At 35.5% G+C, this 27,199-nt stretch overlaps 1 protein-coding gene across 1 annotated transcript in view; it reads right to left on the bottom strand.

The window, feature by feature from the left end:
* DTWD2 (DTW motif tRNA-uridine aminocarboxypropyltransferase 2) overlaps positions 1-27,199 on the bottom strand; it is an 81,534-nt gene that overhangs the window by 35,189 nt on the left and 19,146 nt on the right. Inside the window, exons 2-4 of the mRNA XM_026720316.2 lie at positions 17,638-17,728; positions 11,941-12,035; positions 6,517-6,706 (exon numbers count right to left, since the gene is read on the bottom strand). Coding sequence (XP_026576101.2) covers positions 6,517-6,706; positions 11,941-12,035; positions 17,638-17,728 — 376 coding nt within the window. The remainder of the gene's footprint in view (positions 1-6,516; positions 6,707-11,940; positions 12,036-17,637; positions 17,729-27,199) is intronic.

The raw sequence follows: 27,199 nt of genomic DNA, 5'->3' as shown, positions 1-27,199 counted from the left end.
TCAAAATATAGCAGGCACCTCCCAAACTAGGTTTCTTAGGACCGATTATGTCAGCAAAAACAACCTCTAAAGGTTCTTTGGTCTTAAACCCATTTAGTCTGTTTGCTGGAGTAACCTTGCTTTTCTCTTGGCTATAAGCATTACAGTTTAAGTATTTACTACAGGGTTTTAATTTTACTCCCTCTGACAATTCAACAGTTTGTTTGAGCATTTTGAAATTAATGTGCCCTAGACGTCTATGCAGTAAATGTATACATTGGTTTTTTTTAAACAAGTTTTATTGATTTTACAAACAAACAAACAAAACAAAACATCATTAAACACTAAAAACATAAAACCTCTTTCCATTGTAAATCTTTACAAGGCAGGTAACACATTGCTTTATATCACATACTTATAATTTATCCCATTTCCATATAAACACGTAAATTCCCTTTACCAAATTCCACATTGTTTCTCTTTAATCATTATTCAATCATATTTCCTTTCTAGTTTATCTGCTATTCAATCATCACATTTATATTTTCCTCTGGCTTGTTTATAATTATTCTCATCTAGTCTTCCTCTGAGATTTTATTATTTAATTCTTAATTGAACACACACACATAAGACGCAAACATAAAAACATAAAACTTTCTTTTAGAAAGTAACTTGGCCCCAGATTACCTCTTTTTGTATGGACTTCAATTGAATTCATGCTCTTCTTATATACCATTACCTATCTTGTTTACTATTCTATATCTATTATATAACTCCTCTCCACTTTTGCCTCATCTTAATTCTGTTTTATATATTTAATCTTGCTTTAAAGAAAAATATTTTTATATCTTTTGTCCATGTCTCCATTTATATCTGTCTCATTTCCAATATAAAAAAGAATAGTTTCCCCTGGAATCACTAATCAGAGTATGATGCCTTTCTATCATTCCCCTAAATTAAAATTTAAAATAACACCTAAATCCCAATCAGATTCTGCTTAGTACATTCTACTATTTCAGAAACCAATACTACAATAATAAATCCATAACAGTCAACACATTAATCCATTAAACTCTATATTTAAACTAATATTTTAAACCTTCCCTTTAGTATTTTATTAAAACTTAATATCATTCATTATTAAACATTTTAAAGTTATACCTTAATATTTTAGTCTTTTATTAGATCTTAAAAAGTTCTGATTATCTACTTATAATACAAATACTACTATTACAATACTCATGTGTACTTTGCAGAATCCCCCTTTTTTTTTAAAAAAACCCATACATTACCCATTATCCCTAAAAAATTTTTTCTTTTCTCCATCTTGTTTTATACCTTTGTAACTTTTTCCCCCTTTTCCCTTTCCTTCTTAGCCCGCCTAAACTTTTTACCCCCTCCTCTCCAAACCTCTGCCTTCTTGGTTTCCCCTTTCTGTTGCATTCCTCTTTCCTTTTGCTTTCTAGCATTCTGTTGTTTTTGCATCTTCTTTTTCTCTTTCATAAATATTCTTTTATTTCTTAAGTCCTTCCTTTTCACTCCTCTCTTTCTCCTTTCTTTCTTAGTCACACCATTTAGTTCATTAAAAATGGCTTCTTCTTCCTCGGCTTCTTCCAGCTGTTGTTTAATTTGCTGACACATGACAAGCGCCATATCTAGGAAACAAAGGGCTTCTCCCATAACATCTTTGCCTTCTTTCCTTATTTTTAAATATTGCTTTTTTAGTTCATCAAGAGATAGAGCCATTTTAAACTGTTTCTTCTTCTTTTTCTGTATCCTCTTATTATTATTAAGCCAATCAGTTATTTCCAAACTTAAAACAGTTCCCAAAAGTCCCCAAATCCCGCAATCATCAAACAGTCCAGGCAGAGTACAAACTTCTTCTTTTTACAATTTCTCTTCTAGGGGTGAAGTCAAATTAGGGAAAGAAAAAACGTCCAGTCTGTGCTTTAAATCTTTTTTAGAATTAATTTCTATTCTCTTTATCTTCAAGGCATCTCCTCCAGCAAAGTCTTAGAGTAAAAAAAATTTTTTCCAAGCCTCTCCCTTCCCACTTATAACAAAGGAGTTTAGGTTTTACCTTCTATTAAAAGGCTGGTTTCCCTTGACCATTTGTTAATTCCATAAGGGAGGGAGAGTAACTTCCCCTTTTCATCACTTTTCTTCGCCGCTGAAAACATCAATCGGGAACATTGTAGCGTCCAGAAAAAAGCCAATACTTTCCCAGGTGTTAAATATGTCCTTAAGGTCCCAGTTCGACCAAGAAAAAACTTTCGTTTTAAAACTCCTTCTTCTTCCTCCTGCACATTCTTTATCCAGTTGCCGGCTTCTTTATGGCGGCCATTAAGACCGCCGCTCCACCGTCTTGAGAGAAGGGGGTTATTGCCGGCTGGGGAGGGGGTTTGCGACACCCCTCAACCCCTGTCCGGATCCCCCCTTTCTTCAGCTGCCCCAACAGGGCAGCCTTAGCCTCCAAATCCGTCAGGATCGGAGGCACCAAGGCGGCTAGCACAGCAGGGATTGCAGAGAAAAGCAAATTCCTGCTGTCACCGAAGCCGACAAACCGGAAGTGTCCAATGTATACATTGTTTAACATTGTTATAAACCAAGTTAGCCACCTTCAACTGGTCATCATGTATCACATACAAATCATTCTCTAAAGTAGCAGTAACACTTTTACCCTCTTTCTCTATTATACATTTATCTCCCCTAATGGTTACTACATAACCAATATTAACTAAAGCCCTTATGGATAGCAAATTAAATGTCAGTTTAGGTACATATAACATAGTTAAATGCTCGTTTATACAAGAACAATATGCAGTACCTTCACCAGAAGCTTTCATCTTCCATCCATTTGCCAATGATACATGTTGCTTACTTGTAGACATCTTTACAAACCTCTCTCTATTTTTAGTAATGCACTGCGATGCTCCACTATCAACAACCCACAAATCATGGTTTACAGTTGAATTGCTAGACATAGCTAAACTAACATTCTTCTTGGTCTTTTGGTGATTACCAGTATTCTGTTGTTTTCCTTTCTTACAGAATCTAGCTATATGTCCCCTAGCCCCACAAGAAAAACATTTCCAAACAGTATAGGCAGTTGAACACAAATCCTCTTCTTGTGGTTGTTCCTTCCTCAGTTGGTCCCTATCCAGCCGTCTTCTTGCTTCTTCTAACAACCTTCTGGTTATGTCAGTCAATGTCAGTTTATCTCTGGGCAGAACTTCCAGTGAAGATACGTAATCATCATAACTTTCATCCAATGAGGAAAGAATGATGTAAACTTGATGCAGCTCTGAAAATATCAGTTCCTTTTCATGTAGCTCTTGAAAAGTTCTTTTCATGAAGTTCAAATGGGCTAGCGTATCTCCACCTTTCAGAAGACGTGCTCTAAACAGTTTACGTGTAAAATGTATGTGTCCCCCTACACTGTCACGAACATAAATCCTCTTCAAATTCTCCCAACACCTAGCAGCAGACTCTTCTCCACGAATATGGACTAGCTGCTGGTCACTCAGTGTTAGTCCATTTATACAAAGAGCTTGTTCGTTGTTCTGTTTAAAGTCAGCAAGCTTCTTGGTATCATCCTCATTTTCTGAATCCCAAGCATTTACATCTGATGGAATCTGAACTACATTCCATAACCCTTCTCTATGCAGAAGTAGATTGCACTGCATAGACCAGGAAACACAGTTTGTTCCATCCAACCAGGTTATCAATGATAGACTTGTTGAAGGGTCTTGTGCCATCTTTACCAGGATAGTAACCCACAATTAAACAGTAAACAGCTGACTGTATACAGTACTGTGCATTCACACCAACTCTCAGATATCTGAGCCTGGTATGGCCTGGGCCCATAACCAATGTTTAGGTAATTCCCTGTTAGGAGAATGAGCGCACACAGGGAAACGTAGTGAGAGTGGTGAAGAATAACACACACACAGCACACAGCTACACTGTATAGTAAAATGTAGGTTTTTACTTCCTGTAAAACAGTTAAGCCAAGTTCAACACAGTCCAAGTCATTCACAGTTAAAGCAGTCAGTTTTCAATCCAGGGATAATCCGAATAACAAAGTCCAGTATCAAAAACAGTTCAGTAACAGACTTACATCAAATCCAAGATGAACTATGATCAATAACAGTCAATAGGAATGGCAATAGTCTCCAGAAAAAGGACAGGACAGGAATGGACTAAACAACCCAGGTTTCTGGCTCCATCTTATGCCCATTTGAGGAACCACACCCAATTACAATTTTAGCATTCTCTTAATGAGATAGTATTAAAATGTCTATCTTGGTTTATATGGAAGATGCTTTTTAACTGCATTGGCCATTCTGACTAAAAAAACACCAATAACTTTTACTGACAACAGCAAATAGTTCCTTTTCATATATAAATTGTATTTTAAAAATATAATTGTTGGGAACTTTTCAAATGATTTGTAGTTCTTTGTTTTCATTATTTAATGTAATTTCTTATATTTCAGTTTCAAAGTATATATAGTGATTAAAGAAATTTATAGACAATGAAAGATTATCTATATTTGACAGTAATGTTTTGCTATCAATTTAAATGGCTAAATTGGTACTATTTCAGGAGATGTTGAAGTAATCATGAAAGAGCTTCCTTATAAGCCAGTGGCACAACCTTTCTGGACAATTCAAATACTTTCTGTGCAGTTGTTTTTTGTAGTATTTAAAATTCAGATTTGAGCAAGAAGTGCAATAAAGCAATTTGCTATTTTCCTGCATATCAATCTTTTCAATGATTACTACAATCCTAACAAAACAATTTAGTTGTATTAGTGGGTTACTGAATGAAAACTCAAATAAGAATGACCCAACAGCACTGTTGAAACTATTGTTCCTTAATATTTCTCTCATTTGTTCATTTTACAGTCTTTCTGTCAGGCCTTTAAGGCAGCAAGGATCCATCACTCTCTTTATCTAAACTTCTCCATAACAACTCTGCAGAATAATTTGGGCTGAAAGACAGTGACTAGGCCAAATCATCCAATGGACCTTTTGCTGAGGATGGAAATTAAAGATGAGTCAGTCATCTAAGCTTGACTGAAAAACTTGATATATAGTGATACTCCTATGGCCAGCAACAAGGAATGTTATTCAATAACTTATTACATATCACAACTTTACTTTTCTGAAATACTCTGGCATAGATGGAAAATTGCACCAGTATTTCTAACATTTAAAAAGCCTCCATGCTCATTTTGGAAAGAAAGAGGAATTTTTTTTTTAAAGACACTATGTAAGCCATTTTAAAAAGAACCTTACTATAATTTCTAAGACTAATCCATTATATTCCCTTTAGAGCATTCCTAATAGAAGATAGGAATACAGGGAAAATATCTGTCCTGATCTAGAAGGATTATTTGTTACTTGGATAATGATCTGATTTTCTTAAGACTATATGAATTAGAATTCTTGAAAGAATCAAAATATAACTTAAATGAAGTTAGTTCATGATCCTTAAAGTAATGACAATCTTCCTCTTATGACACTCATTAATTTGAAGAACATAATGAAAATCTAAAATTGTCACATGTATCAGCCAAAATGCAATACCACAAAAATACACAATCTGGTACAACGTTATTAAAACAAGTCAAAATTAATCCTGTCACACAATATCATTCCAATAAAGGCTCTATGCTGAAGACATTAAATTGTTATTACAATATCATGTGGGACTACTGTCTTCATATCAATCATGAAACACATTTACGAAAGGGCAAATTATGCTCTTTTCTAAAAGAGCAATTCAAATAGCAAAAGTGCTAGCAGCTTCCATATGCCATCAAATATAAAATGTGCACATCTAAACTTATAATGATCAAGACCATGGCCTTCCTTTGCCATGTAAATAAATTAGCTGGTTATCTTTTTCTTCAGTTAACTGTCACCACTATTTATATGTTGTTTCCATTGTTAGAGATAGGCTAATAAGAAAACATAAAGAATAAAACATCAATAAAACTTATCCTAATTCACATAAGCCAATTCAAACAATGCTTTATTGCTGTCCCAAAGTGAAAAGTGCATGACCAAGCCTATGATCACATATTTATGCCTACAGTATCTAAATATCATATACACTGCAAGCTTATCATGGATACAGAAGCTGGTCTATAAACAGAACCAGTCCTTATTCAATAAAGAAAGATCTTTGGATAACTAAGATAAAGACAGCTCATCTACCTGAGATCTCAGGTAGATCTCAGATGTACCAAAAAGATATATATTTAAACAAACAACTATATCCCATTTTTTAAAAAATTGGAGGCAAAGCTTAGTAAAATGCTATGAACTTATAATTTGAGGATTTGATTTAGATCAAACATTTTTAAAGAGTAAGATACAAAGACTCTGCACATATACATGGAAGAGGGAGGCATGCTAAATTTAAGAAAAAGTATGCATGAATACAGAATTACAAATATTTTAAATAATGCAAAGAACTGCTCCAACATGGAACTATAACTGTAATCATAAGAATTCTAAATCTTACCTGCTTGGGCATTTGAAAAAGGGGGTTCTTTAAAAATATATCTTTTGCTTGACTCCATGTTCCATCAATGATTATGATCGCGTAGGAATTAGTGGGACTCAAATCCATTTCTTCCAAATTTGTTGCTCCAGCTCCAGGATACAGTATTAAGGTATTTGAACTTTTGCATATGGATGCTAATTCAGGGTACCTATAAACATTTTTTTAAAAAAAATAGTTTTAATAATTTTAAGGCAAGTAAAAATAACTAACCTATCTTTTCTAAAATAGCTGTTCCACTAACCAAAATATCTACCTTCTAAACATGGAACATTATGCCAGTTAGAAATGTTTTTAAAATTAAAAATAAAGATATCCACAATTTAAACTTGACTCCTGGTGATTACCTGAATATATCCATGCAGTTTTCTTGATAATCATTTGGATATAATTTGCCACTATTTTCTTTCTAGTGTATATACATTATACCCTTCATTTCATTGTAAAGTGTAACAATGTAATGGAAAGCATAGAAAATGACTAAGAAATACTAAATAACAAGTAAAGGCATGAGGAAAGAAAAAAAATAGTTAAAATTAGTTCCTAGAAACTCATTTGATATATTTCTTCATATCATTTTCTTATTCTAGTCTCATTTGTTTCCTTTTCTTTCATATCCATTTTTTCTCAAGATCTATTCAAAGCACTACCCAAACAAAAATCTCTTCCACATTCAAAATCAGTCATCCCCTCTGAAACCATGAAATTCTTTGTTCATATGAATCAATTTATGGTTAACCCATTTATTCAAGATAGATCTTTTTCTAATGCATTCACCAAAAAGTCCGCATTTTCATTCATTCCTGAATTTCTGAGAGGCCTAATACTTTCTCCATACTCTCATCTTGTTCCCCACAATCTGTTCATCAAAGTATACAGCAGGTCTGACCCTGCTTACAAGCTGACCCACCTTACCAACTGAGACTGATATTTGCTTATGAACCCCCCCCCCAAAAAAAATCATTTGTATTCTTCATTCAGTTGAATGGAATTATTTACTTATAAATTTCTATTAACTTCCAAAAGAATGTTTATCAAGTAGTACATCTGAAGAACTGATTGGAGCTTCGCTATTATGGATTACACTGAGCAACTAGACCATAAGACCAAAGTAATGTGACATTTTGGGGGGGAAATGGGGAGTTGCTGTAAACGTCAGCCACATAAATGTTAAATGTAAGAACAGTGGATTTCACTAAAATTATTACAGATCTATGCAAAGTTGAATTGTCAAGTGTTGCCAGTATGTTTGTATTATATTTAATAAAAGATTGTGAGTGGTTTTTGTATTTATTCAACACTCATTTAACTTTCAATGTAATTATCACAATTTGTACTTTCAACACTTTTATTTTTCTTGCATTTCATGTTTACTTTTTGTTTTTCTCTCCATTCATGTTTGAATACAATTGTCAACTGAGAATTCCAGCATCGTATAAAGCTGACTGATTTGTGTTCACAAAATTTTTACTATAAGGAATACGTTACTATTTCAAGGGTCTACAAGACTCACTGTAGTTTTTAGTTTTTGCTGCCATAGATTTACATGGCTATTTCTCTGTTCAAGTAGAAATTAGTATAGTTAAAAAAAGCAATTATAACTACAAATTTAAAAAGAAAGTTAAATTTGGATTGAAGACATATCCTATACGGAGAGAACTGACCAATAATACACAGACTCTTTTAGATCAATTTCTTGGAAAGCCATTTCTGAAAGAAACTTAACTGGATACTAAGATAGTAAAACATATAACAGATGTGCCAACTGCCATTTACCTAGTGACCTATCGTTACTAATTGCTTTTAAGAATCCAGCAGATGGTACTTTTCTTATTAATTTCTTCACTGAGCATGAGAGTACAACAAGCCTTCTGTTCCTCAGACTTGGCACCTACTGCTTGCTTCTGTTTGGCCATATCCCCCCCATGAGAGTCAATTACGACATGCAAGCACCACACACTTTATTAAAAAGGAGGAATAATAAATAAATTAGTATTTGTGCTAATTTACATATATGCACGTACACACACACACACACACACACACAAATACTAATTTATACTAATACAGCCCACACCAAGTCTTTAAAAAAACAACTTATATCCAGGGAGTGAATAAGAAAATCATATAAACAAAACAAAGTGCCAACAAAGAAACAAAGGCATAGCACCCAAGACACAGAAGTGTGAGCAGTGTTTTGTTCTAATACAAAAGTGTATTATTTTTAATGGACTAGGTATTATTCCCAAAAGAGCATTAAATACAAATGCATAGCATAGCAGCAACATATACCATTTGATGGTGGTGGTGGTGGTATCATTTCCCCCAAAATATGACCTATTCCAAAAGTAAGCCCTAGAATGCTTTTTCAAGTGCATCTAATATAAGCCCTACCCCAAAATGACTCCTGCTTAAGATCATGTTCAGCCAGCTGCCTGCCCATTCTGTCTGGTTGCTCATGGTGCCATGGACAGGAGGGAGGGGAGCTGCCCCATGCGCCACATATCAGCTTATTTCAAGGCCCCTGCACCCAGGCCATCCACGGCACTTTCCTTGGCGGCAGCACTGGCAGCCATGTGCAGCAGGAGCCCATGTGGCCTCCAGCTCACTTCTTCTGCTTGCTTGTGATGAGCTGGTGCTACGGCCGGGAGGCAAGGCAGGTGTTGGGGCATTGGTGGCCTAACTACAAGGACCCTGAGATAAGCCGGTGTGGGACAGCTCGATCCCCCCCAGCGCACGGCCTTCTGCCCCACTGCAAGCAAGCAGAAGTGGGCCTCCTGTACATGGGGAGGGGGGGGAATAAGACACCCCCAAAACAAGTTCTAGTGCATATTTTGGGGCCCAAATGAAAATAAGACCCAGTCTTATTTTGGGGAAAACACAGATAATAATAATGTGGCAAATTAATACATGTATCTATATACGTCTGTTTGTCTATCTATCTACCTGCACACCTACCCAGGCCATTTGTATAACTACTCCAAGCTAGAAGTTATATAAATGACAATTCAGTCCATTGTATCTTAAATAAGACTCTATTAAATCAAAATTTCCATTGTATTGTGTTTTTTTTTCTTTTTGCACCTTCTATTCCTGATGTCACTGGACTTTGTAAGACACGAGTGTCAAACTCGATTGCATCACGTGACATATCACGATGATGTTTTTCCCTCGGCAGAGCCTGGATGGGTGTGGCCTGCACAAGATGCATCTGGCCTGAGGAGCACCAGCTTGACACCCCTATAATGTAAAAGATGTAAACTCTATCATTGCTCATTCTCTTTACAACACTTGTTCTAACAGAGTGATGATTTTTTATGATGTGAGTTTCTTATCTCTGCATAAGAGTAGAATTTTTAGTATTGAGATATTGAGATTGATATTTGTTAAAATGTTTGGAAAATAGAAGCTTAGTCTTGACTAAGAAAAAATAGAAAAGTCCTTTTTTAAAGTGGGCAACATTTTTATACTAAGCACAACAGTATTTTTGTCTGAATGATTCCAATTTAACATTTAGTTATGCCATATAAAAGAATTTATGTTACATTCACTATTTTTATGTGGAAATGATTCTACTTCTAAATAAAATACCATTAAGTTCTAAAACAATGCAGTAGTATTTGCCATTTCAATCAGGCTGTAACTTTTTAATTCTCAAAATTCAAGGTATCAAAACCATTTTTTAAAAAAAATTCAGAACATAAACTCAACAGAAAAGATTGCTTTACCAAAAAGAAAATCATTTTAGAATCTCCATAAAGATAGTTACTCCCCAATAAAATGACTCTTTTTTAAATTTGTTGATAGTATTTATTTTAGAATAAATATTACATTATCTTTTCCTCAAATGAAACAATAATTATGATGAAAGATTGGGTTGCAAAATTAATTATAGGTCTAAAAGAAAATAAATTCCCAAATAGGAGTTTTCATTATTTGAAACAATGTTCAAAATAAATAATAGAACATGCATTTACTTATTGGTTATTAAACAAAGTCGTAATTTGTTTATTTATGGCACACATTAAATTAAATATGACAGTACAAAGATAATATAGAAAGGAACACAACAGTTTTTGAATCTAGTAATGTTTACTTGAATAGATTTCTGCCAAGATATATTCAGCAAAAGCATCAAGTTATTGAGCAAAAAAAAAACCACCTGATTTCTGGGTATATTTTATGTTGCTGAACTACCAGTTAGGGTTGAGGTACTTTTTAATTTCATTTTCCTGGTACTTCTAAAAATACCTAATCTTATTTTTCTAGTAGCATCACATTGATTATCTCCATTTCATGCACAAACATTGACATTCAAGAAGATGAAAAACCAAAAATGGCAATTCTCTCTTTAGTTACTGACTAGGAAGTATGAGTAATTGAATAAAAGTAGGATAAAGCTAGAGTATAACTGTGATTATAATGTCTAGAAATGAAATAAAATTTAAAAAAATGAAAAGACTACATTAACATGAACACAGCTTTCATGACTTGGTTGATCATCAAAAAGCCAGAAATGAGTGTACAGTGACTAATAGTTAGAAAAGTACATATCCTGAGCTACAAAAAGCCCACTGGGGAAAAACAAACAAACAGAAAACAGAAAAATAGCTAGTCAGAATAACTGATAGATTCTTGTGAAGTGAGCCGCTTAAGGTAAATCCTGCTTGATCAGGAGACATTCCAATCTGGTCTTGAAGTTAATGCATTCAATAGCTAACCTGAGATTCAGAAAAGTTCAAATAGGACATGATACAATACTATCTTCAAACTTAGATTGCAGCAACAGATGTAGAAAGGCATACTTGCCTGTTATAAGAAGAAAAAGTAACGAGCACATGAGACACTGTCAGTTAAGAGAGTATGAGATACACCGGAGATGACTAATGCCAATTACTATTTATTTATTCTCAACTATGTGCACCAAACTTCTAGAAAGAAAAAGACAAATTTCTTCAGTCCTTCATAGAAGATTTTGTAGGATAATACAGTGCAGAATAAAGGATAAATATGATATAAAATGTAAAGATTATAGTGTTATGAATGGCACGATTAATAGGAAACCAGCATTAATATGATTGCTAAATTCAATATAATAGAAATATTGAAGAGAAATCATATGAGACTAACTTGAATTTATTGGAAATGAACTAAATGAAAACCAGTCTAAAATAATTCGTAATGTAAAGATAAGAAAGGTACATTTTGAAGATACAGAAACCATAATTTGTAATTTTTATTGTTGTTTAAGCATTTTGAGATGTTTTAAGGTTCATTCTGATATTTGCACTAAAAAACACTGAATTACAAATCTAAAATAATATTGCTGTACTATTTTTCTCAAAGAAAAGGTTAAAAAATACTTATTTTAACAGTGATATTCACCTGTCTTCACAGAAGCGTCGCCCAATCAAGACTTTACATTTGTCTTCAGGAAGACAAGCAGTTAGAAGTGGTACTGTTCGTAGCACTCTACTTTCCTGCAGTTAAATTTGAATATAATAACATATGATTTAATATTGTAATTGTTTTCTATTTAGAAATGTAAGAGAATGCCTAGATAAAACATGCACATAAACAAAGCACTGGTTGTGAATGAATAATATAATCATATACTGAATTAAAAGTCTCAGTGCCTTTTGATACCATCAACCATTTTGGGCTCACTTGGGCAGTTGGGGTGGTGGTGTAGTACAGTTGTATGCGGTTCAACTCCTTCTTCTGAGGTTGGTCCCAATCTATGTTGATAGGGAGTGAGAGGTTCAGCTCTCGGCCCCTGCTTTGCCAAGGCTTGGTGTTTTCTCCATTTCTTTTTAACATCTACACAAATCACTGAGCAAGATTATCTCTCACCATGGGATGTGTTATCACTAGGATGTTGATGACACCCAGTTATACATCTCCATCCTGGAAAATGTGAGTGGGTGGGTGTTCTTTTGAAGTGCCTGGTGGCTGTGGAGGCCTGGATTCAACTGAGCTTCAATTGAACCATGGTAAAGGAGAGGCTGTGGCTCTCCTTTACCAGGCTATCATATTTGGTCTTGAAAAGGGTTCTCCTCCGCCATCTCCAAAATACCTGTTGAATAATCTGGGTCCTCCTAGAATCACGAAGGGCATGTGACAGACCTGGCTAGAAGGGCCTTTGCTCAATTTGTGTTGTGCGCTAGTTATACATTTCCTAGATTGGGTGGGGCTGTACTCGGTCATCTGCTATCTGGACTACTACAATGTGCTCTACCAGGGCCTACCTTTTAAAAGTATCCAAAAACTTCAGCTGGTAAAAAATGTGGCAGCATGGGCAATCTTGGGTGCCCAAAGAATGGTGCATGCTACACCTGTGCTACGCGAGGTATATTGGGGCCAGTCTGCTTCCAGGTCCAATTCCAGGTGTTGGTTCTGACCTTTAAAGACTACATGGCACAGGGCCAAGTTACCTATAGAACTATCTTCATCCCATTACATCATTGTGTCTTATCAGGTCAGTAACAGGATGTATGTGCTACACCCTATCAGCCAAAGAATTTCAACTGCAGGGTCGAGCAAGAGAGCTACCTCTGCCATTGTCCCCACCCTAAGGAAAAACTTCCTGTGGAGGTGAGGTGGGCCTCTTTGGCCTTCTGTAAATACATAAAAACATGGCTCTGCATCCTTGCTTGGGGGTACACAGCTGAAAATGCAGTAAAGGGGCTGAAAGCCCTCCCTGCTTTTAATCGAGTTTTAACATCTCTTGCCTATTTTAAACTTAATACAGTTTAAAATGCTTTTAATCTTTTATTGTACAGCATCTAGAATCCTGCTATGAGAGAGATGAGTGGTTCTTAAATATGGCAAATAAATGAATAGACAAACATATTAGTAGCATGGTAGGGTACACCATTGGGAGATCTGAAGGATCAGGTTGGGAATAGATCCTCCTGAAGAAAATCCAACTATACAGTAGTAAAAATTGACAGTAACCTGATGGTACATAATGATAATCAAATAGCATCTAGTATTTGGGAAAGCGCAGATAAAATTGGAAGTTTGATATGTACATAAATGCATTTTCTCTTGTACTTTTTAAATTTATGAAATAATACAGAATTTTGATGGAATATATCTTGTAGCATGACAGACCAGATGTACAGTGTTATATAAGTCCAGTTTTCAAAATGAGGCAAAGTAGGCCAATTCTGTCTTTGATATAAAATTGTTTTTAGTGCATGTGTATCTATGGTGCTTAAAAGCAAAACCTGAATGCTGGCTCCGGTCCTGGTTTTTTAATTGTTATAACAGAGGAACAACCATTCTAAGAAATTTTGATAATATGAACACCTGTGCCATTAAAAGGAAAGTGTAACTATTTAAAACTGCTAAAATAAACCAGAATTATCAAAAACAACCTCACATTTGGGGCTCTTCCAGGAAAAGAGCTTTTTACATTTCAACTACCAGCTAATTAGCACTTGTCATTTCCAACTAATAAAGACAGAACTGTCAGTCCATCAGTATTCCATCAATAATTCATACTCTTAGTTCTATGGTTGGATACACACCCCTTCTTACTCATATACCATACATTTGTTAGCATCTCCCCCCCACTTCCACCATCACGTTTCTGTGCTCATTGAAGTGGCAAATGCCTGCTACCTTCCACAAGCCCAGTGTTATGTGTTGGCAATGCTGCATTTGGCTTTCTTTTTCTAATTATGCCAGTTTGCTGCTAGGAGCTGGAAGCTGGGCAAGCCAAAAATCCTTTCCAGTAAGAGATCAGATTGTCCTTTCATGCACAGGCAGCTAGCTATATGTCACTATTTCTGAAGCATCTTGCAGTGCTTTGAAAGCCTTTCCTTGTCCTTGGATACAAAGCGAGTGGCACAAGAATACAATGGAACTGTTTGCAGTTAGGATGTCATTTGATCAATGATGGCTGTTCTCATCCGATTACCAGGACAATATCTTTGGCTCAAAGCCCCAACAGCTGCTTCAGTAAGTTAGAAAAGATTTGCTTACAAATCTTAGCACACTAATTTAGCTTGTTTAGGTTACCAGGGTCACAACAGACATCCATCTGAGACATATATGACTAAGATAGACATTTTCTAATAATTCTAGTATTAATAAATTATTCTACTTATTCTAAATATAATGTTTATACATTTTATTATGTAAATAATTTTTGGGAGAATTGAATTATTAGTAGTAGCAAGCAAGCAAGGTCCATCATTCTTAATTTTTATCTACTTACTCCATTTTTTGACACATTCATTTCAGAATTCTTCAGGGTGTTTTTCCAAATTAGCTTGTGTCCATTACAAAGAACTTATTATTCTTATTATTTTAAATCTATTGGCGATTTTGCTCCAATGGATTCCGAATGAATGAACAGCATCTGCAAGCAGATTGCTGCAAATCTGAGTATATTTAATTATTAATACTAAAACAGTCAACATATACATACTATACACACATGCTTTAACATTAGGTTTGCCATGTTTATTTCTAAGCTTTCCTTTGAAATTGCCTTTACTATAAAAAGCATACATGAAAGCAAATTAATCAAATACAGAAAGTCAGTGTATAGTTTAATTTTGATGGATCTGTCAGACAAAACTCTAGATTAATTAGATAAAATAAATTAGATAAAATAAATAACAATCTCTTTTAGTCAAACCCATATATATGAGTGAAATACTGTATTTTAAGACAGAAAGAAGAAAATATACAAAATACTCCAACTGCCATGAAAATTAAGGGGTGTGATAGTTTGGCAGTTAACCCGGGCTGGAAATTTGACAGCCCAGGTTTGAGACTTTAATGTCACGCAATGGGGTAAGCTCCCGTTACTTGCCCTAGCTCCTGTCCATCTAGAAGTTTGTAAGCATACAAATGTGAGTAGATAAATAGGTACTGTTTCAATAGGAAGATTGCTGCATTCTGTGCCCCTCGGCATATAGTTATGCTGGCCACATGACCACAAAAGGGTCTTTGGACAATTTTGGCATCCTCGGCTAAGAAATGGAGTTGAGCACCAGTCCCCTAGAGTTGGACACAACTGGACTGGGGAAATCTTTATCTTCATGGTACCATGAAAAGTACCATGGGCAAGTAGTGCTATGGCTTCAGCCTTGCAGCTCTTCAACATCAGTAACCAAAATGAAAATAGAGCTGAACTGATGGGACAACAATTCTGCCAATGGTCAGCTCCCAATCTGCACTGACTCTGCTCCATCAGAATTTATACTTAACAGGTAAAGAAAGCAAAATGAAGCATTTCAAGGAATGTAGACTACACCATCAAGGGCTATATAGTTTCTATTACATACAAACAAAATTGGTAGAATTTTACACCAGGATAACATCCAAAACAACTAATTCCTTTTCCATCAAACCCAAAGAAAGGGGACAAAATAAAAATATTGTTGCTACATAATTTCTCATTATCTGCAGTTAAACAATTTGAGATGCAAAGCAATTTAATTGCATAGCATTCATGTAGGATATTGTAGTCTGCTTTTCACAGTAACCAACTACATGCTTCTAACTTTTTGAAACCAGATGAACAGACATAGCTCTCCCACTGTTATTCCTCTTCAATGAGATTGGAAGCAACTTCTCCTGAACCTGGGAAAGAGATTGAGCATCCAATAATCTTACAGCTCATCTCAAACAGTATATAAACTCCATGCAGGCAAAATATAAGTCAAGGTGAACAAACAGGCAAATAGGCTATATCTCTCTAGCCTTGTGTAATAAATATGCCTAGTGTTCATCTGGAGCTTGCCAGTGAATTGGGCAGGGAGTAGGGGGCTGCAGGTTTATAGGAAATAATGCCATTTGTGTTGTAGTTCTCATCAATTTTGTAGGACTGGGAAAACAAAAACAGTATACCATTCTATTACACACAATGCTCAAAGACTATATTCTTGCTGACTAAATAAAATACATTTTTATTGCAAAATCCAGTCCTTTGGATATGGAACATAAAACAATTTTGCCACTTCTGCATAGAAGTGTACCACATGTGTCTCGGCAGTATTATATATTAATAAATTTCCCTCTAATTTGTGTCTTCCTGCATCGTAACAACTTCATTTGTGTTGGAGAACGACTACATGTCACTGATAATCAGATAAAAGAGTTAGAAGGGACCTTAGAGGTCTTATAGTCCAATCCCCTGCTCAAGCAGGAAATCATATACCATTTCAAACAAATGGTTGTCCAATCTCTTTGTTAAAATCTCCAGTATTAGAGCACCCACAATTTCTGAAGGCAAGCGTTCCATTGGTTAATTGTTTTAACTGTCAGAAAATCTCTCCTTAGTACCAAATTGGTTTTCTCCCTGATTAGTTTCCATCTTCCATCCTCCAATCCTCTTTAGACATATTTTCATCGTATATGAGAAGATTATGTAGCTGCCTATGCTGATGTGTTATATGAAAATGTCAGTGGGGTATGTCAAAGAAAATAGAAAAGTAATAATAAGCAGGATGAGTGCCATAACAATAAGATACTAAAAAAAGAGTTTGGAATAAAACAGAAAGAGATAGGTGTTGAATGTAGTCTGAACATAAAAGTGAGTTGAAATATGATAGTATACTGTAGAGTGAATGAGAATCAGAAGAAAATAAAGTTTCTAGGAACTGACAAAATTATTAGAGGGAAAGGAGAGGTTTAAAGCATCAAAGCAATATATAAAGCTACCCATTTATGGACATGAAGGCACCAAGGATGATTTGTAAGGCAGAACGATATAGACTAGAGAATAAATGATACTGATATAGTTTTAGCTATGTTAAGTATTTTCCTCTAATTTGTTTTATCTATTGTTTATTATTACAGTCCATGTGTCAGGATTCCGGCACCATGTTTTGCACATTATTACTCATTTCCATTACATGCATTTTCAATTGATTATATCCCTTCAAGTCTGTATTGAGTATATATACCATAAATTAGAGGGTTACAGGAAACAAAAAAAATTAAAGGAAACAAGTTAGTTTTACTGATAAAGTTTGTCATGGTTCAGTTTTCCTTTGTATCATCCTTTTGCTGATAAACAAATGGCTAGTTGAATGTGTTGCTTCCATTAACATTACTTACCTCTGCTGGATGCTGGATAATGTATAAACAAGTGGAGACTTTCAAAGGATGAACTGGTAAGCATGGGCACAAGCACACCTTTTGAGGACGACTATATTTAAGAAATAAATAAAAACAGAACAGTTAAGAAACTAGTAGGCAAGTTTATTATTTTATTATATCATAATAATTCACATTTTCCCTGAATCACAGAATATTTATTTAGGAAATGAGTAAGAAATATTCAAAAAGATTAAATAACAAAATTGGAAATATGGGAATTAAATTATGCAGGCAGTTCTTAAGTTACAATCACAATTGAGTCCAAAATTTCTGTTGCTAAGTGAAACATCTGTTAAGTGAGTTTTGCCCCATTTTACAACCTGTCTTGCCACGGTTGTTAAGTGAATCACTGAAATTGTTAAGTTAGTAACATGGTTGTTTAGTGAATCTGGCTTCCCCATTGGCTTTGCTTGTCTGAAGGTCGCAAACGGTATATGTGATTCACTTTGAAAAATGTAAAAAACAGCCACTTTTTTCAGTGCTGTTATAATTTCAAATGGTCACTAAATGAACTATTGTAAGTCAAGGACTACTGCACTGTGCTATTATATAGTCTGTGTAACACAAAATCAGTTCCAAAGGTATAATCATGGATATTTAATTGCCTAAAATAGCATACTTGAAATATATGTATTGGTAGTCCTCTCTTGTTCAGAAGCTATGAAGGTGCTGTACAAATGGTATTTATAATGGGTCCTCAAATTTCTGATTGTTGCAGTACCCCTACAGTTACGTGATCATGATCTGATTGCTTGGCCATCAGGTTACCCTCACAATGGTTGCAACATCCTAAGATTGTGTTTTTATCTGCTAAGATGAAGAGGAAAGCTACTTGTTTTTATTTTTTCCTTTCTCTTTTTTCCTTTCTTTTTATTTTTCACACCTCCCTCCCCCTCCTTTCCTTTTTGTATTTCCTCATATATTCTTTTGTGGTTTGTATTGCCCTTTATCCTTTATATTTTTTGCAGTTGGTATTATTGGTTTTACATAATTCTTAATAATAATGTTTGAGAAATAACAGTTTGGCTAATGGTGGCTCTTTAGTAGATCCTATGTCAATTAGTCATTAAGACTAAGAATGCCCCTGCCAGGCAAGGAGACCTGTAGAGCATCAGTGCTCACTGTAACACATGGTATGCCCGTGGATTAACCAGATGCCCCGGCTCTTGTTCCTTATCCCCTGACTGTGAATGCAGCTGCTCCTGATTATTTCTGGCTGGATCAGCCTTGAGAGCCTGAATGCCTATGACTTCCTCTGGCTGAAGTCCATCCTGCACTCCCAGGAGAGGTTCCCTCATGCCAGAATCCTCTGAGGAAGAGCATTAGACACTTTACCTTCTGGGTAATAAAATCACTGTTGGGTTCTTGGTGCTCTTTGAGCTTGGTTGGTTTTTATAGATGGCTAGGAAACATCATCAGTGCAAAGGAGATTGAAGATTATTGGCTGTTTATATATACAGTAGCTTACCCTGCTGGTATGGCTGTGGCTTTCATGGTTCCATGATTAGGGTACTATTTCATCTTGATTTTTCTCTAATGCTGATTCTTGCTTATCTGGATATTGGCTATTGGAAGAAGTGCATTCTGTTTCCTTCTTAGGCTTCCTCTAGCAGCCAGCACCAGATAAGCAGGAGTTTGATCATAAAGGAGGCAACGTGCATCTCTCTCTCTCTCTCTCTCTCTCTCTCTCTCACACACACACACACACACACACACACACAAATAGGAGAGAAAAAAGACACTTTGCCTTACACTCATTCCAAAAAATAAAAATTCATGGGCCTAATTGGCATCAAGGAAGCACAATAGCACTTAGAGCCTTCTGCCTCAGCTTGGCTTTGCATTCCAAATCAGTCCCTCACTCAGGCACTCAGGCATCGGTATACTGATCTTCTATTCCTCTGACGGGAGATTACCAGATCATCTGAATTAATGTAATTGGAATAAAATGGTTCAGTATGATAAAAATTCCAACTTCCAGGGATCTGTACAAACCCTTAATGGCAGTATTTATGAAACTGTTTTATTGTTTCTTCAGAAAAAACATACAGAAATAATAAAAATTAAAGAAAAACAAATAACAATTAAGGCTTGAACTTCCAACCTTATACTGTTGCACAAGTTCAAGAGAGTGACTGATGATTGGTTTTATCTCCAAGAGACGATACTGGATGGGAGGGGGCAATAGATTGACCTCACCCCTTTCCTAAGGGACTGTATGATAAAATAATTAGTGTAGGTGAAGAAAATATTTGCTTGATAGGGGACTTTAATGCCATTGTTGATGTTAAAAAAGACTATATTAGTATGGAAGAGACTAGGAAGACAAAAAAGAGAATTTTACCAAAAAATATTTTTGATTTAATACATGAGACCAATTTGGAAGATACATGGAGGAAGAGGAATCCAAATGAGAAGAAATATACATTTTATTCTAGTCCACAAAAATCATGGTCCAGAATTGATATAGTATGGGTTAATGGGGCAATCGAGAAAGACATTAGTGAAGTAGAGATAATGCCTCATATATGGGCTGACCATAGCCCGGTTAAAATTACATGGAAAGGACATAGTAAAAGGAAAAGGAGATGGATATTAAATTCACAAATAACAAAGGAAAAAGAATATATCTCAAGAATGAAAAATGAGTTAGAAACATTCTTTAAGGTTAAACTAAAGCAAAATACTAGTTTACAAAATTTATGGGACACTACAAGGCCTTCATGAGAGGCATATCAATAGCCTATATAGCTAAGAAAAATAAAGAAAATGGAAGAAACAGAACGAATTACAAGAAAGGATTAAAAAAATTGAATATGAGCTCCAAAAAGACCCAAAGAATATGGAAGTTAAGAAAGAAATAGGGATGATTAGACATGAACTAAATTTGATAGATACTGAGGAAAATGCACGTAACTTAAAAACTCTCATAATTTCTTTGAATCAGAAAATAAACCAGGAAGGTGGTTGTCCCATAAATTAAAAATAGAGAAAGAAAAAAGACTAATTCAGCAACTCAAGGATGAGGAAGGGACAGTGTATTATCAGATGACGGAGAAAAAGAGAATTGAGCAAAGGTATTTTGGCGAGCTTTAGAAGCAAGAAGATGTTATGGAAGAAAACATTAGATACTACTTGGAAGGAAATGGTCTGAGCCCAATCTCAGAAGAAAACAGAGAAGTACTTAATAAAGAAATAACATGAACAGAGTTACAAAAGGCGATACAACAAAAAAAATAATAATAAAACACCAGGCCCGGATGGTCTACCAGGCGAACTATATAAAAATTTATCTGAAATATTTGAACCAATATTACTGGAACTATATAATGAGGCATTAACGCAAGCTAGACTTCCGAGGTCCTGGTCCGAGGCATACATCTCCTTAATTGCAAAAGATGACACTGATCAACAATTAATTGCGAACTATAGGCCAATCCCATTACTAAATACGGATTATAAGATATTTATGACAATATCAGCAGAAAGAATGAAACCAATTTTGAGTGAACTTATACACACAGACCAGAATGGTTTCCTGCCAAATAGACAAATTAAAAACAATATTAGGACAGTACTAAATTCGATTGAATATTATGAAGATCATCCAGAAAAACAGGCAGCTTTAATTTTTTTAGATGCATAAAAAGCATTCGACAATCTTAATTGGAAATTCATGCTATATCAAATTAAAAAGCTGAATTTTGGCACTAATATAGAAAAAACACTACAAGAAATATACTCAAATCAAAAAGCAAGTGCATTATTAAATGGAGACCATACTGAAGATTGTGAAATTGCAAAAGGAGTGAGACAAGGATGTCCATTATTGCCTCTGTTATTTATCTTGTCTTTAGAAGTGTTGCTAGCTGCAACCAGACAAAACCCAGAGATTTATGGAATTAAGATTAGAAATGAGGAAGATAAAGTTCAGGCATTTGCTGATGATTTGGTATTTATAGTGGAAGATCCAATGAATTCGGGACCTGTTAGATCTGGGAGGATGAGTCCAAGGACGGAGACAAGACTCAGATAGCAACAACAGCCCTTTATTAGTGACTTCAGATCTGAGCGAAATATCCCAGCCGCAGCAGCCCCTTATATAAGGCTGGCTGCGGCTAGGCAGCCAATGACGGTGATTTGAGTTTGCCGCTCTTGGCTAGGCCAATCGCGGCGGCCCGTTTACTAGCCAATCGGATCAGTCTGAGGTGACCAATCACGATCCGCTGTCAGCGGGCCAATCCGAGTTGTAGGCTTTCGAGCCTGCTAGTCCGGAACAGGACCAATATTGTTGCAACATATAGAAAAATTTGGGGAAGTAGCAGGATTTAAAATAAATAAAAATAAAACTAAGATGATAGTCAAAAACTGTACAACAAAGCAGAAAGTAGAATTAGATAATACAATAGGACTGCAAATAGTAAAAAAGGTGAAATACCTGGGAATTTGGATATCACTCAGATGTTCATCATTAAAAGAGGACAATTATATCAAACTGATTAAGCAAATCAGAAAAGAATTGGAATTATGGGCCAAATAGAAACTGTCTATTTTAGGAAGAATAGCAATGTTGAAAATGAATACCTTACCAAAATTAATATATCTATTGCAAATGATTCCAATTAAATTAGGGAAATCTTTTTTTATAGAGCTAAATAAAATGACCAGTTGGGTAAGCGGCCACGTATTAAAATGAAACTATTACAAGATAATAGGAGCGAGGCGGTCTAGGACTACCAGAATGGGAGCTTTATCATCAGGCAGAGGTGTTGAGTTGGATTAAGGATTGGATTAAATTAAGAGAATCTTAACTTTAGAAGGACATGACTTCTTGATAGGTTGGCATGCATTTTTGTGGGAAAATAAAAGTAATATACATACCTATTTCAATCAACACCTAATAAGAGATTCATTGATTACAATTTGGAAAAAAATCAAAGGTAAACACTATACAGAAATCCCACGATGGCTGTCAACCATGGAAGCCATAATACCTCCAAATAGATTAGACCTATGGAAAATGGTAAGCTATGAAGAACTATTAGATAGCCAAGGGAAATTAAAATCAAACCAAGAATTGAAAGAAAATGGAATTATAATCGATTGGTGGCCATATTTGCAAATTCAAAATAAATATAAAAAAGACTCAAAAAGATTTTGGATTTCACAACGGGCAGAACTAACTAGATAAAATATTAATGGGACTGGAACAAAAACTTATAACTAAAATATATATTTATTAGATTTTAAAATGGAAGAGGAAATAGTCAAAAGTACAATGATTGCATGGGCACAGAATTTTGGATACACTATAGAATTAGAGGAATGGGAAAAAATATGGAATATAAATTATAAATTAATGGTATCTTCCGCATACAAAGAAAACATATATAAAATGTTTTATAGTTGGTATTTAGCCCCAACAAGATTGGCAAAAATCTACTCCAATATGAGTCCTAAATGTTGGAAGTGCAAAAAGGTTGATGGTACATTTTATCACATGTGGTGGATGTGCCACGAGGCCAGGACATACTGGATCCAAATTAAAAATTGGTTAAAAGAGATTACTGAGCTCAGGCCGGAATGCTTCCTATTAGGAATTATTAAAGAAAGACTACTGAAAGAAGTAAAATATCTAGTGTTAAATATTATAACAGCTGCCAGAATAGCCTTTGCGCAGGTATGGAAAACACCAAATACCCCTAATGAAGAACTAATAATACACAAAATAACAGAAAGTGCTGAGATGAATATGCTAACAATGAAATTGAAAGAAAAAGACGACTCTGAATTCTTTACAATTTGGAACAATTGGTATAAATGGCTAAAAAACAGAGCCAAGAAGGGAGACAAAGATGTTAATTGAAACAACCCTTAAGAAAGTAAAATAAAATTTTGTAAACTATATAAAGATATAAGAATAGTAATTATAGCTAAAGATATTATTTAATAGTAGATAAGTGCAATATAACGTATTATATTTAAATCAAAATCTTGTATAGATACCAAGAACATAGTTGATACCATGAAGTTTTACGATGTAAAAAAAAAGAAAATTAATAAAAATTATTTAATTAAAAAAAAAGATAAGTGACATTCAGCAAGGCTTCTTCGCTAGCCAGAAAGATTGACATTCAAATGTGAGTTTACATATCCTTTTTGAGTTTTGGTCTAAAACTGGTGACCATTCAAACTTACAATGGCACTGAAAAAAGTGACTTATGACCATTTTTCACAATTATGAGCGTTGCAGCATCCCCACTGTCATGAGGAACCAGGCAAGGAGAAGCGCCCCTTGATGTGAGTGACGTCGAGTTGGCCATGCCCACCCAGTCACATGACCAGCAAGCCATGCCCACCAACTAAGCCATGCCCAAAGAACCGGTTGTTAAAAAAACTGAATCCCACCCTTGCTGTTAGGTAAGTTTGCCCATTTTACAACCATTCTTGCCACAGTTGTTACGTGAATCACTGGAATTATTAAGTTAGTAACATGGTTGTTAAGTGAATCTGGCTTCCCACTGCCTCTACTTGTTAGAAGATCACAAAAGGAGATTACCTGACCCCAGGACACTGCAAATAGCATAAATACATGCCAGTTGCCAAGCATCTGAAGTTTGATCAAGTTACCATGCAGATGCTGCAACGGTTGTAAGTGTGAAAAATGATCATAAGTCACTTTTTTCAGTGCCGTTGCAACTTCAAATGGTCACTGAAGAAATGCTTGTAAGTCAAGGACTGCCTTTAATTATGTGACTTAATACTACAGACTTTCTCTGATTCTAAGGCTGAAGGAGATAATTTAGCACAGGGGTGACAAACTTGCAAAAACACGTCGTCATGTGACGTATGACAATTTTTCCCTCTTCACTAAACCGGGGGGTGGGCGTGGCCAGCACGTGACGCATCTGGCCCGCGGGCCATTAGTTTGACAGCCCTGATCTAGCACAGGGGTCTCTAACCTTGGCAACTTTAAGACTTGTGGACTTCAACTCCCAGAATTCCTCAGCCAGCAAATTCTGGGAGTTGAAGTCCACAAGTTTTAAAGTTGCCAAGGTTGGAGATCCTTGATTCTAGCAGATCTATATTCAAAAAACCTATCAGCCACTTGTAATTAATGTGTCTGGCTCCATGGCCACTGAGTTTGACAGTAAAATGTCAGGGCCTATTCTTGGAAGAGTGCCAAGCCCTAAATTATACTACCATGAAAAGCTATTGGCACAGCTACCATTAAATTATACTACCATGAAAAGCTATTGGCACAACTCCTCAAGAAAATGAAGTATTCATTCATCTATTAAGCAAAGCCAAGAATTCAGATTACGTAGCAGTTTGCCCTGTTTCTACATTCCAAACTGGAAATAATTCTGTTGCTTCCTGATCTGTGCTCCTATGATAGCCTACTTTGAATTCCCCAGGTTTTTTGCCATGTAATTGGACCTGCAGTTTGGACTGCCTTCTGTCAAATTCTTTGGTGCTTGACCCAAGGATGATCTTGGACTTCCCTCAGCATTCCTGCCTCCAAACTTCTCAAGGCTAACAGCTTGCAGCACTGGCATTATTTATGAGGGCAAGCAACCTCTCTCTGAACAGTCTTTGCTACTTTCTGTCTAAATTGCTGCCCTTTAGCTCTGACTCAATTATTGGTAGAAGATTTACAGCATGCTAAAAAAAGTTCTCAGACTTATAATTCCCTTGCTTTATGTTTGTAGCAATCTAGACTTTTGTAGGACATGTGAGTACTAGTTAGAAATGTTATGAATAGAGCACATATCCTTGAAATAGTGACAAAACCACTAAAAACAGCCCTTGGGACTAATTCCGGGAACCTCATTCTGATTATTCACCCAGTTCTATCACCGTAGAGTAACCATTAATATTAACATACTTAGAGAGGCATAGAAATGGAAGCTAAACCTATTCTATACTTATTCTGGGACACACATGTACACACACATACACACACTCACATAAACTCATGAATATTAAACATTTCCAAAATAAGTATTTATGTTGTTAGCAAATACTTGAAGCAATTACATCTTTTTGCTTCAAATCAGAAATATAGAGTAACAGTATTATCTGTTAACTGTGTGCATGCGTCCATACATGTGTGTATGTGGGCTTTGAAGTTTTCAAGAGGTATCCTTTTATTTAAAATGGTTTTAATTTTAAATAAAATTTGATTAATTTTAAAATATTTAAATATTTTAATTAAAACAATATATTTCATAGCCTCTTTGAGAACATGACGAATTAAAACACACACACGCACAATTCATTTTGAATCACTAAGAAAGGAAGATGGGTCTTCTGAACTGAAATAATCAAATTTCACTTTGAAAGTTGAGCTACAGATCAGAAAAAAGTTTCCTGGCTTAAAATTGCTACAGATAGACTGCCATTGTGAACTGGAAGTTGCCTCAGATTGACTCTGGTCTGCAACTGAATTCTCTCAGCTTAGCTGTGAATCTATGCTGGCTAGGAATTCTGATATTTCATGAATTACAGCTTAGTTTGGTTGGTTAAAGTCTTGGTAAGTGCTTCATAAGATTTTAAGGAAAAAATTAAGACATACTAGATGCCAATTCTAGTAAACTTATCAGTTACCAAGCCAGTTCTTCCATGCCAAGAAGCTCCCTTTGTTTTCTAAAGATTTGATTTTTTAAAAATCTTCTTTCTAGCCCTGGAGATCCAGTAAATTAAGCTACAAGAAAATCAGGATTCATTTTGAATATAGTTTTTATCTTTGGAAGGGGACCTTTTTCTCTTTCCCATTTGCTGCCAAATCCCAGAAAAAGTGTGAAGAGAATCATAATCAGCTGTTTGTAATTCCTGCCAATACTATCTTAAGGGAAATCCCCGGAAACAGCTCTGCATACATATAATCCTATTCATATTTACTTAGAGTTTGTCCAAATGGAAATTATTCCCAAATCAACATAATTAGAACTGCAAAGTCAGTGAGTTTTCTTAAAAAGCAATAATTAATTTGTTCAAAAATATTAATTTTACAAACAATTCTCTTTTATACTTGCATTGTTAGTATGTAAAATTAAACAAATTCCTGTGCTATCACCATGATTTTTTTGTGTTCAATGAAATAGGCATTGGCTTACCTGAATGCAGTTTCTCAGCATGCATTGGGATAATCCACACATATGGGTTGTATCTGCCTTTCTGCCCAGAGACTGAATCATCAATCTTTGCCACACCTCTTCCTGTTGGGGCAGGAAGCCCCCTAGCCCCAGTCACGACGAAGGTGCGGCCATTTGATTATCTTCTTGTGGCGTTGGCTCTGCCTCCCACCTGGACAGTGGACCAGACGGTTGCCAGGGTTGGAATGGATTATCCCAAGGCATGCCGAGAAACTGCGTTCAGGTAAACCAATGCCTATTCTCCAGCATGCCTTTGGGATAATCCACATATATGGGACATACCAAAGCTGGCGGTCCCTATGGGTGGGAAGAAGTTTGGTCCTGTGCATTCCCATCTATATGCACTCACTGTAGCACTCTTC

The sequence above is a fragment of the Pseudonaja textilis genome, chromosome 2 (assembly GCF_049901715.1).
Source record: "Pseudonaja textilis isolate UNSWEBS1 chromosome 2, rPseTex1.2, whole genome shotgun sequence".
Lineage (NCBI taxonomy): Eukaryota > Metazoa > Chordata > Lepidosauria > Squamata > Elapidae > Pseudonaja > Pseudonaja textilis.
The sequence above is the reverse complement of the archived record's forward strand: the minus strand, read 5'-3'. Positions and strand labels throughout refer to the sequence as shown.